This window comes from Tachyglossus aculeatus, chromosome 5 (genome assembly GCF_015852505.1).
Source record: "Tachyglossus aculeatus isolate mTacAcu1 chromosome 5, mTacAcu1.pri, whole genome shotgun sequence".
Classification (NCBI taxonomy): domain Eukaryota; kingdom Metazoa; phylum Chordata; class Mammalia; order Monotremata; family Tachyglossidae; genus Tachyglossus; species Tachyglossus aculeatus.
Genome location: NC_052070.1, coordinates 18,952,236 through 18,964,808, shown reverse-complemented (window position 1 = coordinate 18,964,808; position 12,573 = coordinate 18,952,236). Strand labels below are relative to the sequence as shown.

Below are 12,573 nucleotides of genomic sequence, written 5' to 3'. Positions count from 1 at the left end.
TGGCTCAGAGAACTTACTAAAATCTAACCATCAGTACTTCCTGATGCATTTCATCAATCAGTCAATGGTATTTACTTAGCCCTTCTACTCAGATGTATTTAGGGAAACAAATTGTGAACTTTTTGAGAAGGAAAAGTTGAGCAAAATTGAGGAAGAGAACAACAGGGGAGAATGGAAAATGGAAAAAATAGATAAGCAAGGAACAAAAATAAAAGGGAAATAAAAATTGCAGGGGGAAGTTTTTATTAAATATCACAGTTAACTGAGAGAATTGAAGCAGGGAAAAGGGAAGCTGAGAAAGGAGAAGGAAAGCCTTTTCCTCTTGACAGCCCCCCATCCTTAAGTACACCGCTTCTGGTTCTTGCACTTCTCAGTCCAATTAATCCCAAAGAGATTCTTTCCACTCAGATGGATTTTGCATTCATGGTCAGTGGGGTCTGACAAGGCCGGACAGAACTTTTGTTGCCATTGAAGAATCACAAAGGGCATATCAGTGTTGGAATTTGCTGACACTCCTAACTCTCCCTTTCCTATGTGTATCTCTGCTGAGAATAGGAATAAAATACATAATTGCTAGAATGACTTGAATTGACATAGCTAGGTTATTCAAGATTATTCTTCCTGAGGGAGATGGCATTGAAGGAGGGCTTTGAAGATAGGAAGAAACTGGAGGTCTGGTGGATTTGGGGGCTGAGGCTTAGGATTTCAGGCCAGGGGACTCTGTGAGCAAGGGGATAGAGGCAGGAGAGTCAAGAGTGAGGTACAGTTAGAAGGTGAATTTGGGAGGAGCAAAGGTTATGAGTTGGGGAACAGTAGGTAATGAGCAAGGGGATAGAGGCAGGAGAGTCAAGAGTGAGGTACAGTTAGAAGAATTTGGGAGGAGCAAAGGTTATGAGCTGGGGAAGAGTAGGTAATGAGAGCTCATATATAAGAGAGAGTTGATAGAAAACCTTGAAGCTAATTGTGAGAAGCTTTGCTCTATGTGGAGGAAAACGGGGAGCGGGTAGAGTTTTCTGAAAAGTGAACTGTGTGCCGAGCAACATTTTAAGGTGATCCATGGAACAGCATGTAGATTTGAGTGGGGAGTGGTTTGAGGCAGGGGAACAGCTGACTCTTTTCCCTTTGTTACCAAGGAGATGTGGATGCAGGGCTTTTCTGACTTTGCTCTTGGATTTCCCTACCTCTAGAGAACCGCGGTTTGGTGCATCGTAATTTCGGGATAGAGACTCAGTGGCTGTGTCTTGGGTTGAGACATAGAAATGTTATGTATTGCTATGAAAATATTTTCTGAAATTTCAGATTTTAAATATTAAAACTTTGTGACTAGTCATATGAATAATTTCCAAAAAACTTTTTGTAATCTAACATTTTTATGATATAAAAATCCCCAGCCTTTTTAACCTTTGTAATACTTTATCCCTGCCTCTGGATATGATGAGCTAATTTGGGGGCAGAGGACAAGCAATAGGCAGTCCAAATCAGAGCCAGACAATCAATCAAATCAATCAATTGTATATATTGAGTACTTGCTTATATGCAGAGCACTGTACTATGCACTTGGGAGAGCACAGTATCGCACAGTACCGCTACCATGTTAATCCAAACATCCTATCCCACCGTGATTGCTGTATCAACCTCTTTGCTGACCTCCCTGCCTCCTGTCTCTCCCCACTCCAGTCCATACTTCACTTTGCTGCCTGGATCATTTTTCTACAAAAACGTTCAGTCTGTGTTTCCCCACTCCTTAAGAACCTCCAGTGGTTGCCCATCCACCTCCACATCAAACAGGAGTCCTTACAATTGGCTTTAAAGCACTCAATCACCTTAATAATAATAATGGTATTTGTTAAGCGCCAAGCACTGCTCTAAACGCTGGGGTAGGTACAAGCTAATCAGGTTGTCCCACGTGGGGCTTACAGTCTCAATCCCCATTTTGCAGATCAGGTAATAAGGTCATACAGCGGACAAATGGCAGAGCTGGGATAGGAACCCACATCCTCTGGCTCCCAAGCCCGTGCTCGCTCCACTAAGCCACACTACTTCTCTTACCCTCTCTTACCTCACCTCGCTGCTCTCCTACTACAACGCAGCCCTCACACTTTGTTCCTCTAATGCCAACCTACTCACTGTACCTCAATCTCATCTATTTTACCACTGACCTCTCGCCCACTTCCTGCCTCTGGCCTGGACTGCCATCCCTCTTCATGTCCAACAGGCAGAAACCCTCTCCATCTTCAAAGCCTTGTTGAAGGCACATCCCCTCCAAGAGTAAGCCCTCATTTCCTCTTTTCCCACTTCCTTCTGCATTGCCCTTGTACTTAACTTGCAGCCTTTATTTACCCTTTCCCCACCTCTACAGCACTTATGCACATATCTGTAATTTATTCATCTATATTAATGTCTGTCTCCCCATCTAGACTGTAAGCTCGTTGTGGACAGGGAACAATCAGTCAGTAATATTTATTGAGCATCTACTGTATGCAGAGCACTGTACTAAGCTCTTGGAAGAGTATAATATAACAGAGTTGGTAGACACATTCCCTTCCCCCCAATGAGCTCACAGTCTAGAGGGGGAGACAGGCATTAATATTTATAAATGAACCACAGGTTTGTACATAAGTACTGTGGGGCTAAGGGAGGATTGAATAAAGGGAGCAAATCAGGGCTGGAGATGTAGATTTGGGAATCATTCATATAGAGTTGGTAGTTGAAGCCTTGGGAGAAAACATGTTCTCCGAGGAGTGGGTGTAGATGGAGAATAGAAGGGGACCCAGTCTTTTAGACTGTGAGCCCACTGTTGGGTAGGGACTGTCTCTATATGTTGCCAACTTGTACTTCCCAAGCACTTAGTACAGTGCTCTGCACACAGTAAGCGCTCAATAAATACGATTGATGATGATGATGACCCAGAAGTGAGCCTGGAGTGACTCCCACAGTTAGAGGGTGGGAGGCACAGAGACTGAGAATACGTGACCTGAGAAATGAGAGGAGAACCAGAAGAGGACAGTGTCAATTAAGCCAAGGATGGATAATGTTTCCAAGAGAAGCGGGTGATAGACAATGTCAAAGATAGATGAGAGGCCGAGGAGGATTAGGATGGGGTAAAAGCCGTTGGATTTTGCAAGAAGCAGATCTTTGGTGATCTTTGAAGGCGGGGGGGAAGCCAGATTGGAGGGGGGCAAGGAGAGAATTGGAGAGAAAGTGGAGTCAGTGGATATAGACAGATTGTTCAAGGAGTTTGGAGAGGAATGGTAGGAGGGAGATGTGGCATTAACTGGAGGGAGCCGTGGGTCAAGGGAGGGCTTTTTAGGAACTTGTTTGAAAGCTGTGGGGGGAAATACCATTAGAGAGTGAGCAGTAGAAGATGACGGTCAGAGAGGACAAAGGGAAAGAGCAAGCACTTTGATAAGGTGCGGAGGGATGGGGTTGGAGACGCAGGTGGACGGGGTAGATTTTGAGAGGAGGCAGGAATTTTCCTCTTGAGAGACTACTGGGAAAGATGGGAGAGTTGAAGAAGGGGCAGGAGGAGGGAGGGACGAGAGAAGAACTGGGAAGATTTTAGGGAGCTCTTTCAAAATAAAGTACATGGCCAGGTCATTAGGGGCAAGAGATGGGCGAGTGGAGGACAGGGGGTTTGAGAAGAGAGTTAAACGTTGGAAACAACTGGTGAATACAGTGGGAATGGGAGTCAGTAAGGATGGAGAAATAATGTTAAAGCAGGCAAGGATGAATTTATAGTAGAGGAGGTCAGCCTGATAGGATTTCTGCCAGCACGCTCTGCAGCAGTGAGTTTAGAGGACAACTGTAAGCTCGTCCTGTAGACTGTAAGCTCGTTATGGCAGGCAACGCCTCTGCTAATTCTGTTGTATGCACTCTCCCGAGTGCTTAGTATAGACCTTTACACATAGTAGGCATTCAATAAATACGGTTGATTGATTGAAGGAAGCCGAATGTGGAGGTGATTCAAGGCAGTGGGTCAGTATTATGAGATTGGCATAGTGAGCAAGTGAATTGATTTCAGTAGAGGGGGTGCGGTTGAGTGTGTCAATTTGATCATCAAGGGAAGGCATTGTGAGTCTGGAGACTAATTGAGGGATGATGAAAATTTGATGGGGTCAAAAGATCAGAGGTGTCTCTGGGAGAACTGGACAGATTTGCAGGGAGATGTATGGGAGAGAAGCCAGGTGGGGTGGTTGTGATCAGATAAAGGGATTTCAGAGTTGGTGAGGGTAGAGATTGTTCAGTGACTAGAGATGATGAGATCGAGTGTGTGTCCAGGTTGATGAGTGGGCGAAGTGGGGTGGAGCGGGATGTCAGTGGAGTTGGGGAGTGGAAGAAATTGGGCAGCAGAAGGGTCATCATGAGCATTCAAAAAGATATTGACGTCCCCAAGGATCAATGTAAGGTTGGAGGAAGAGAGAAGGCATGTGAGAAGGGGTTCTAAATGGTTCAAAAAAGCTGGAGGTGGGGCCTTGGAGGCGGTAGATGACTGTGACGAGTGCCTGGAGATGATATAGGCTTCAAAGGAAGGGCAAGAGAGGGATGGGGGGCTGGGAGTGGTGCAGAATGAGAAGGAAGCTGATTCCTCCCCCTTTCCCAGTGAGTCTGGGGGAGTGGGAAAAGATAAGGCCCCCTCTAGAGAGAGCAGCAGGGGAGGTAGTGTCATCGCTGGACAGCCAGGTTTCAGTGATGGCAAGGAAGAGCAGTGACTGGGTCAAGAACAGGTGAAGAGTGAAAGGAAGCTGTCTTATACTGGGAGGAGGCAGCGTGGCTCAGTGGAAAGAGCACGGGCTTGGGAGTCAGAGGTCATGGGTTCTAATTCCGACTCCGCTGCTTGTCAGCTGTGTGACTTTGGGCAAGTCACTTAACTTCTCTGGGCCTCAGTTACCTTATCTGTCAAATGGGGATGAAGACTTTGAGCCCCAGGTGGGACAGCCTGATCACCTTGTAACCTCCCCAGCTCTTAGAACAGTGCTTTGCACATAGTTACTGCTTGACAAATACTATCATCATTATTATTATTATTATACTGGAACAAGGATTCCACAGGCTGCACTTGGCTGAGGCTGTAAGATGGGGGTTATAGGAGGAGATGGTGTGAAGGGTGGGAAGGTGTAGGGGAGTGAGCTGAGGGGGCCAGTGCAGGGGAAGGGGAATGAGGGGCTGCATTGGGAAAGGACAACAGGGATGGGGTGGGAGAGGTAAGTAGGGGCTGCACAAGGGATGCAACATGGCCTAGTGGATAGAGCATGGGTTTGAGAGTCAGAAGGACTTTGGTTCTAATCCTGCCTGTGTCACTTGTCTGCTTGTCTGCTGTGTGACCTTGGGCAAATCACTTCACTTCTCTGTGCCTCAGTAATCTGTAAAATGAGGGTTAAGACTGTGAGCCCCATATGGGACATGGACCATTTCCAACCTGATACCCTAGCACTTAGTAGAGTGCCTGGCACATAGTAAGCATTTAACAAATACTTTTTTTTTTTTTAAGCAGGGGTAGGGAGGGGTTGGATGGAGGGGGAAGAGGGAGGAGTGCTGGGAGGGGAGGACAGGGATGGGTGGAGTGGAGGAAGGGGATTGAAGAAATGTAGTGGAATCAGCGAAGTTTAAGCGTTATAGGCGAGGTTGTCAAGCAACAATAACTGCTTAATCTGGTGGTCCCATGATTAAATTGCTGAATTTAACGTGCACCCTTGAGAGTGAAGAATTAAACTAGTGGTAAATAGAAGACTGGGTTGATGTGATGGTAGGAAGCTGTTGATATGTAAAAATTCGGATCATTGTCACCAGGGTGTCAAACAGCCACACCTAGTGCGGGTTCTCCACTGCTAAATTGCGGGGAGAAGAAAGATGAAGAAATGGCCACTTCTCAGCCGCTGCCCTTTGGGAGCACAGTCGAGCCACTGTAAGGATAGTTCCACAGTTCATTTGAAGTGGAACCAGTGCTTGCAAAAGGTCCCTTGCCAGACTGGTCTGTTTCCCAATGCCCATAAAGGCTGTGTTATTGCTAAAGGAGGAGGCCTAATTTATGTTAGGTTTTCTGATACCGATTGTCAGCTGGTACATATAGTCCTAACTTCCCCTCCACATAGCCCTGGTAAAGACCCTGCCCTAACCTGCTAACATGAGGCTGTAGATTTGTGAAAATCAGTTGCAAAATGACTGTGGGTCGTCAATTGTGGCCCACTCCAGGATGGATCAAATAGATTATCATCTAGACTCGTCTCAAGCTGGCTTTGGGTACCGTTTAGTTTCAAAGTACCATGATTATAAAGAGTATTTCTGATGTCTCTGATAGTTGGTGTGGATGACTACAGCTCAGAGTCTGATGTGATTATTATACCTTCAGCCCTGGACTTTGTCTCGCAAGATGAAATGTTGACGCCTCTGGGGAAACTGGACAAGTACGCTGCAAGTGAGAACATATATAACAGGTATGTGCTTCCAATTTAAATTCCATATAGGAGACCAATATGCTGTGTTTTGAAATGCATCAGTATTTCAGTATGAAATTAACCCTTTTTAAGAGGGTGTATTATTGAATTAGTGCAACTTTCATCCACACACTTTTGTTCATTATAAGCAGTCATAAAACTCACCTCTTGAATAAGTTAAAAAGCATAGCTACTTTAAGATGTATTTAAGCAGTATAAATTGTGTATATGAAATTAATCCCACCCCTTTAATGCTGCTTGGATTTGGGCTGAAAACTACAGGTTTATTTGAGAGCTTTTACTTTATAAATGAATTTTCAAAGATTTGAAAGAGATTAATGTGCTCAGACAAATCAGATTACAGGAAGTCCTTGGATTGACAATATAACACCTGAAGACTGAGTTGTGAGAACCAATTTTTTCGTAAGAATCATATTATTAATGGGGAATTAGACTGTAAGCTCACTATGGACAGGGAAAGTGTTTACCAGCTCTGTTGGAGGGTACTCTCCCAAGCACTTGTTACAGTGTTCTGCACACAGAGCTCAATAAATATCATTGATTGATTGAATTGGTTCCCAAACCAAGGTCAGATACACTATTTTTTACCAAAATTACCCAGAATTGTGCACCTATTCAACCATAAATGACTGTAAGCTCATCTCTAGATTGTATGCTCGTTGTGGGCAGGGAATGTGTCTGTTTATTGTTGCATTGTTCTCTCCCAATCGCTTAGCACAATGCTCTGCACACAGTAAGCGCTCAATAAATACAACTGACTAATATTGCCACAACAGTGTACATTCTGTCAAGCCAGAGAAGTTCCATGATAGGGTAGTTAGCTTTTACTTTATTAGAAGTAAAACAGTCGTTTCTACCCTTCTTGGTGACTCTTCCCTTCCTCTTATGCCCAACCTTTCCCAATCCATCCCCCCAGCTGTTTTTAATTTTCTCCTCAATCTTCCCCAACCCATCATGACTTTTATAAAGCTATTTTCCCCATTATTCGTGGCCCTAGAGAGAGTACCGTAAAGGAGGCTAGTATTAAGTCAAAGCTAATACATTGTCAGCTCAAAACAGTGTAAATTTAGAAATAATAATAATAATGATGGCATTTATTAAGCGCTTACTATGTGCAAAGCACTGTTCTAAGCGCTGGGGGGATACAAGGTGATCAGGTTGTCCCACGGGGGGCTCACAGTCTTAATCCCCATTTTACAGATGAGGTCACTGAGGCCCAGAGAAGTTAAGTGACTTGCCCAAAGTCACACAGCTGACAATTGGCGGAGCCGGCATTTGAACCCATGACCTCTGACTCCAAAGCCCGTGCTCTTTCCATTGAGCCACGCTGCTTGTCACAAATGTCATGTGCCATTTGTCTTAAGGACAGTTGAGGACTTCCTGTATAGGGGACAATAAGAAACTAGATCTGAGTAATTATTTGATAATGTACATCCAGTTCTTCTGTAACACAAGTGTTGGATTTTTATGGAGCTTTGTATTACAGAAATCGCTCTGTGGTACTCATACATTTCAGCCTTTGTGTGCAGTTTCTTGTGGTTTGCTGAGCTCAAACAGGTGCACTCTGTCACAAGAGCTTCCTTAATCTCTAAGTGTGTTGTAGCCAGAATGCATATTGAAAATACATTGTATCCTTGGTGCTCTGCTCATTTAGTTTCCTCCATATAAAGCATGTCAGATTTGTAATCTCTCTCTTCCTGTTAAATGAATAGAACTGGACAAGTGTTGACTTTGATCAACAAAAGTGGTCCTTGTTTGGATGGTCAGTGGTCTCTACCTCTCTGCCTTTGGTCTATCTATTGTCTGATATCTCCATTTGTCTCACCTTATTGTAGTTAAATCACAAGTCCGTCTTGTTTTATTTTTTTCACTCAAGTGTCTAAACTGAGACATTTTGCAGACATGGTGATTTAAGGAAAAATAATCGTCGTTTTAGAAAATAACTATTTTCTCCTAAGAAAATAACTGTTCTCTAAAAAGAGTTGAACTCTGATAGTATGAATTGCTGTGAAATGAAGCATAACTGAGAAATTATAACTGTGAATTGATCATTACTTTGCACCCAGCACTCTAGGTCTTTACTTTATCAATATTCCTGACTTTTGCCAAGAGAAGATGGGTGTTTGGTTTTGATCCTCCCATTATCAGTGATATAAAGGTGGTGGCCCTACTATGGTCGCCCCCATAGTTGCCTCTGGGCCCTGAATGTTGGGGATCTGACACACTTCTCCCCTGCCGTGCTGCTGCTTCTGACAGTGCGGGTGTATATGTGGCTGAGTGGGTGTGGATGATTGAATTACCCCTGTCCACACCTCTGTTAACCCAGACAGTTCTGCTAGTTGTTGGTTTGTTGTTTTTTTAAATTAACTATAAAGAGTAAATCTGTCCTCTTTCGAAATGTAAAAAATATTTCCTGGAGTTGGTAAGCTTGAGGAATCCAAAAATGAACCATTTTAGTTTCTAGAATCTCATGTAATCCTTCTTTTCCTGTCTAGGCAAATGGTGGCCCGAAGTTTACTGGATACTTTGAAGGAAGTCAGCGATGATGAGAGAGACTGTATTGCTGTGTTGGAAAGAGTCAGCAGATTAGCCGATGATTCAGGTATTTGACATGGAGAGTCATTATAGGTTTATGTAAGAAAAGCAGGGATTACTTGTTCGTAGGATTTCTCTCAAATAAGGTTTCCCAAAATTAGGTTGACCTTTCTGAGTAGACTCTGAAGGTCCTTTGTGATAATAAGGAATCATCTTTCTTATTCTCCTTAAAACTCAGGGAAAAGGTGCATATCAAATCTCAACAGCTTCAAAATCTGTATCAGTTTATTGACTGACAGTTTGAAAAAGAGTGAAAAGACAGGAGTTATGAATGTTTCTTAGTAGCAAAAGCCTCTATTTTAAAATTAATAAAAAAGCTTGGAAACTAACATTTTTGAGCCCAATAAGGCACAGTAGGACTGCAAAAGCTAATGGAAATGCTATTTTTCTTAGGATTTCTCTCAAATAAGGTTTCCCAAAATTAGGTTGAGCTTTCTGAGTAGACTCTGAAGTTCCTATGTGATAATAAGGAATCATCTTTCTTATTCTCTTTAAAACTCAGGAAAAAGGTACATATCAAATCTCAACAGCTTCAAAATCTGTATCCGCTTTATTGACTGACAGTTTGAAAAAGAGTGAAAAGACAGGAGTCATGAATGTTTCTTAGTAGCAAAAGCCTCTATTTTAAAATTAATAAAAAAAGCTTGGGAACTAACATTTTTGAGCCCAATAAGGCACAGTAGGACTGCAAAAGCTAATGGAAATGCTATTTTTCTTAGGATTTCTCTCAAATAACGTTTCCCAAAATTAGGTTGACCTTTCTGAGTAGACTCTGAAGTTCCTATGTGATAATAAGGAATCATCTTTCTTATTCTCTTCAAAACTCAGGAAAAAGGCACATATCAAATCTCAACAGCTTCAAAATCTGTATCCGCTTTATTGACTGACAGTTTGAAAAAGAGTGAAAAGACAGGAGTCATGAATGTTTCTTAGTAGCAAAAGCCTCTATTTTAAAATTAATAAAAAAAGCTTGGGAACTAACGTTTTTGAGCCCAATAAGGCACAGTAGGACTGAAAAAGCTCATGGAAATGCGATTTTTTGCCATGAGATTGCCTCCTCAAGCCTTTAGACTTTTTGTCCTAGAAAGTCACACAATTAACAGCTTTTGCGCAGAGGTATTGATGTGCCCCACTGCTGGCCTGCTTGGACTCCTGCACCAGGTTATAGGAAGGAGGGAGAAAGCTAGTCAGGGCAGAGGAACGTGGAAAAACTTGAAATGCTTTGTGTCAGGCAGGCAAGTGGCTGATGACATAGTTTCTCAGGTGGATTCAGAAACAGGGCTAGTGCTGAGTGCCATCCTGAATGTTGTCAGGAAATGTGGCCAAGGTTGCAAAGAAATTTTTTTCCCCTGAAGCCTGCTTGTCTGGTTTAAACATGTTCTTTGAATAATTCCATTTCTCTATTCCAGTTGGATTGTCAGTCAGTTTTGCAAGTGCCATGTGAAAGGAAATCCAACTGGCTTATAGCATTGGGTATCATTTATATTTTGAATGTTTATATAAGCAGAAGTGTAAAATGCAAAATTAAAAAAAATTAATTAAGCACTTAGTGTGTACAGGGTATCTGTACTAAGCGCTGGGAAAGAGCACACTGATGGGAATTAGACACAGTCCCTGAATCTCAAGAGGTGCACAGTCTGTGAAGCGCTCATCATATTCCAACTTGATTACTATCTCATTTCCTCATTTAGACTGTGAGCCCCAACTGGGTCGGGGGCTGTGTCCAACCTGATTATCATGTATCTTTCCCAGCCTTTAATAGAATGCCTCTCTCTTCTCCAGTCTATACTTCACTCGTGTCTTTCTGCTTCACTCTTCAGAACCTCACTCTTCATCTTGGCATCAAGCAGGAACTCCTGACCATTGACATTACAACACTCAATCAATCCATACGTCAGCTCACACTCTCCAATCCTTTCAAGCTCACCTTGCCTCAATGTGCCATGGCCTCAGATTTTCGCACCTCCAGCCCCTGACTCAGATCCTTCCTTCCACATAAAACTCCTTCTCCCTTTGAATCCACTAGACTACATCTCTCTCCATCCTCAAAACTCTGCTGAAATCCCAAGTATTTCTGGGAGGCTTTCCCAATTAACTTTTTTCTATTCCCCGGTCATAACCTCCCTACATCTCAGTACTTTTGCTCCTCTTTAGCATTTTTTACTCACTGCTGCACTTTTGAACAGTCCATTTTGCATGCTCTCAGTTTTGAGCACCCCTTTCTTCTACCTTATCATCATCATCATCATCATCAGTCGTATTTATTGAGCGCTTACTATGTGCAGAGCACTGTACTGAGCGCTTGGGAAGTACAAATTGGCAACACATAGAGACAGTCCCTACCCAACAGTGGGCTCACAGTCTAAAAGGGGGAGACAGAGAACAAAACCAAACATACCAACAAAATAAAATAAATAGGATAGATATGTACAAGTAAAATAAATAAATAAATAAATAGAGTAATAAATATGTACAACCATATATACATACCTTATGTCTTTCTCCCCTGCTTGACTATAAGCACTTTGTGGGCAGGGGTCACATCTTCTGTTGTGTTCTTCTGAGCACTTAATATAGAGCTCTTTATGGAGTAGGCACTCAATAAATACTATCGATTGATCGGTTAGTTTTCTAATAATAATAATAATGATATTTATTAAGTGCTTACTATGTGCAAAGCACTGTTCTTAAGTGCTGGGGAGGTTACAAAGTGATCAGGTTGTCCCACATGGGGCTCACAGTCTTAATCCCCATTTTACAGATGAGGTCACTGAGGCACAGAGAAGTTAAGTGACTTGCCCAAAGTCACACAGCTGGCAATTGGCGGAGCTGGGATTTGAACCCATGACCTCTGACTCCAAAGCCCATGCTCTTTCCACTGAGCCACGCTGCTTTCTGTACGTTTATAAGTTGGTAAATGTTTTCTAATTTCTCAATGCAGTTTTTTTCTGCCTTTATAGGTTTTGAGGGAAACATTGCAAATTAGGGTGAATTGTTAATGAGTTTTGATTTTTGACCATAATCTGGTAAAACTATCCAAACAGAAAATAGACATATTTGTACAGTGACTGAAATGACCAGTTCAGACTGTGAATGGGAAGAGTTGAGCAGCTATGATTTCTTTTATAGGAACTGACACAAAGTGGAAGATTTTAAATGCTGTTTGAGTCAATATGGCAACATTGTTCATTTGAGCTGCCTTCTGTTCTGAAGATAGAACCAGAAGGATTCTCCAAATCCTAGAACAGACATTAGTCTTGTTTTGTTTTTTGTTTTTTTTTCCCCAGATCTATTTTGGGAGAAATGGCAGAACTGCAGGCAGGGTATGAGGCAGGTTTAGAGAAGCAGAGCTCGATTCCAGCTTAGTTGGCACTTCTGACCCCTTCCACTCTGCTCTCATTCATTCATTCAATCGTATTTATTGAGCGCTTACTGTGTGCAGAGCACTGTACTAAGCGCTTGGGAAGTACAAGTTGGCAACACATAGAGACGGTCCCTACCCAACAGTGGACTCACAGTCTAGAAG

General features: G+C 42.7%; 1 protein-coding gene across 4 annotated transcripts in view; it reads left to right on the top strand.

The window, feature by feature from the left end:
• Positions 1-12,573, top strand: part of PPP4R1 (protein phosphatase 4 regulatory subunit 1) — a 147,423-nt gene that overhangs the window by 89,709 nt on the left and 45,141 nt on the right. For 2 of the 4 annotated variants that reach the window (XM_038746652.1, XM_038746650.1), the window contains exons 3-4: positions 6,347-6,431; positions 8,948-9,054. In XM_038746652.1, coding sequence (XP_038602580.1) covers positions 6,373-6,431; positions 8,948-9,054 — 166 coding nt within the window. In that variant the 5' untranslated portion in view covers positions 6,347-6,372. Of the gene's footprint in view, positions 1-6,295; positions 6,432-8,947; positions 9,055-12,573 lie in introns of all 4 variants that reach the window. The other 2 variants (XM_038746649.1, XM_038746648.1) reach the window with 1 other exon arrangement.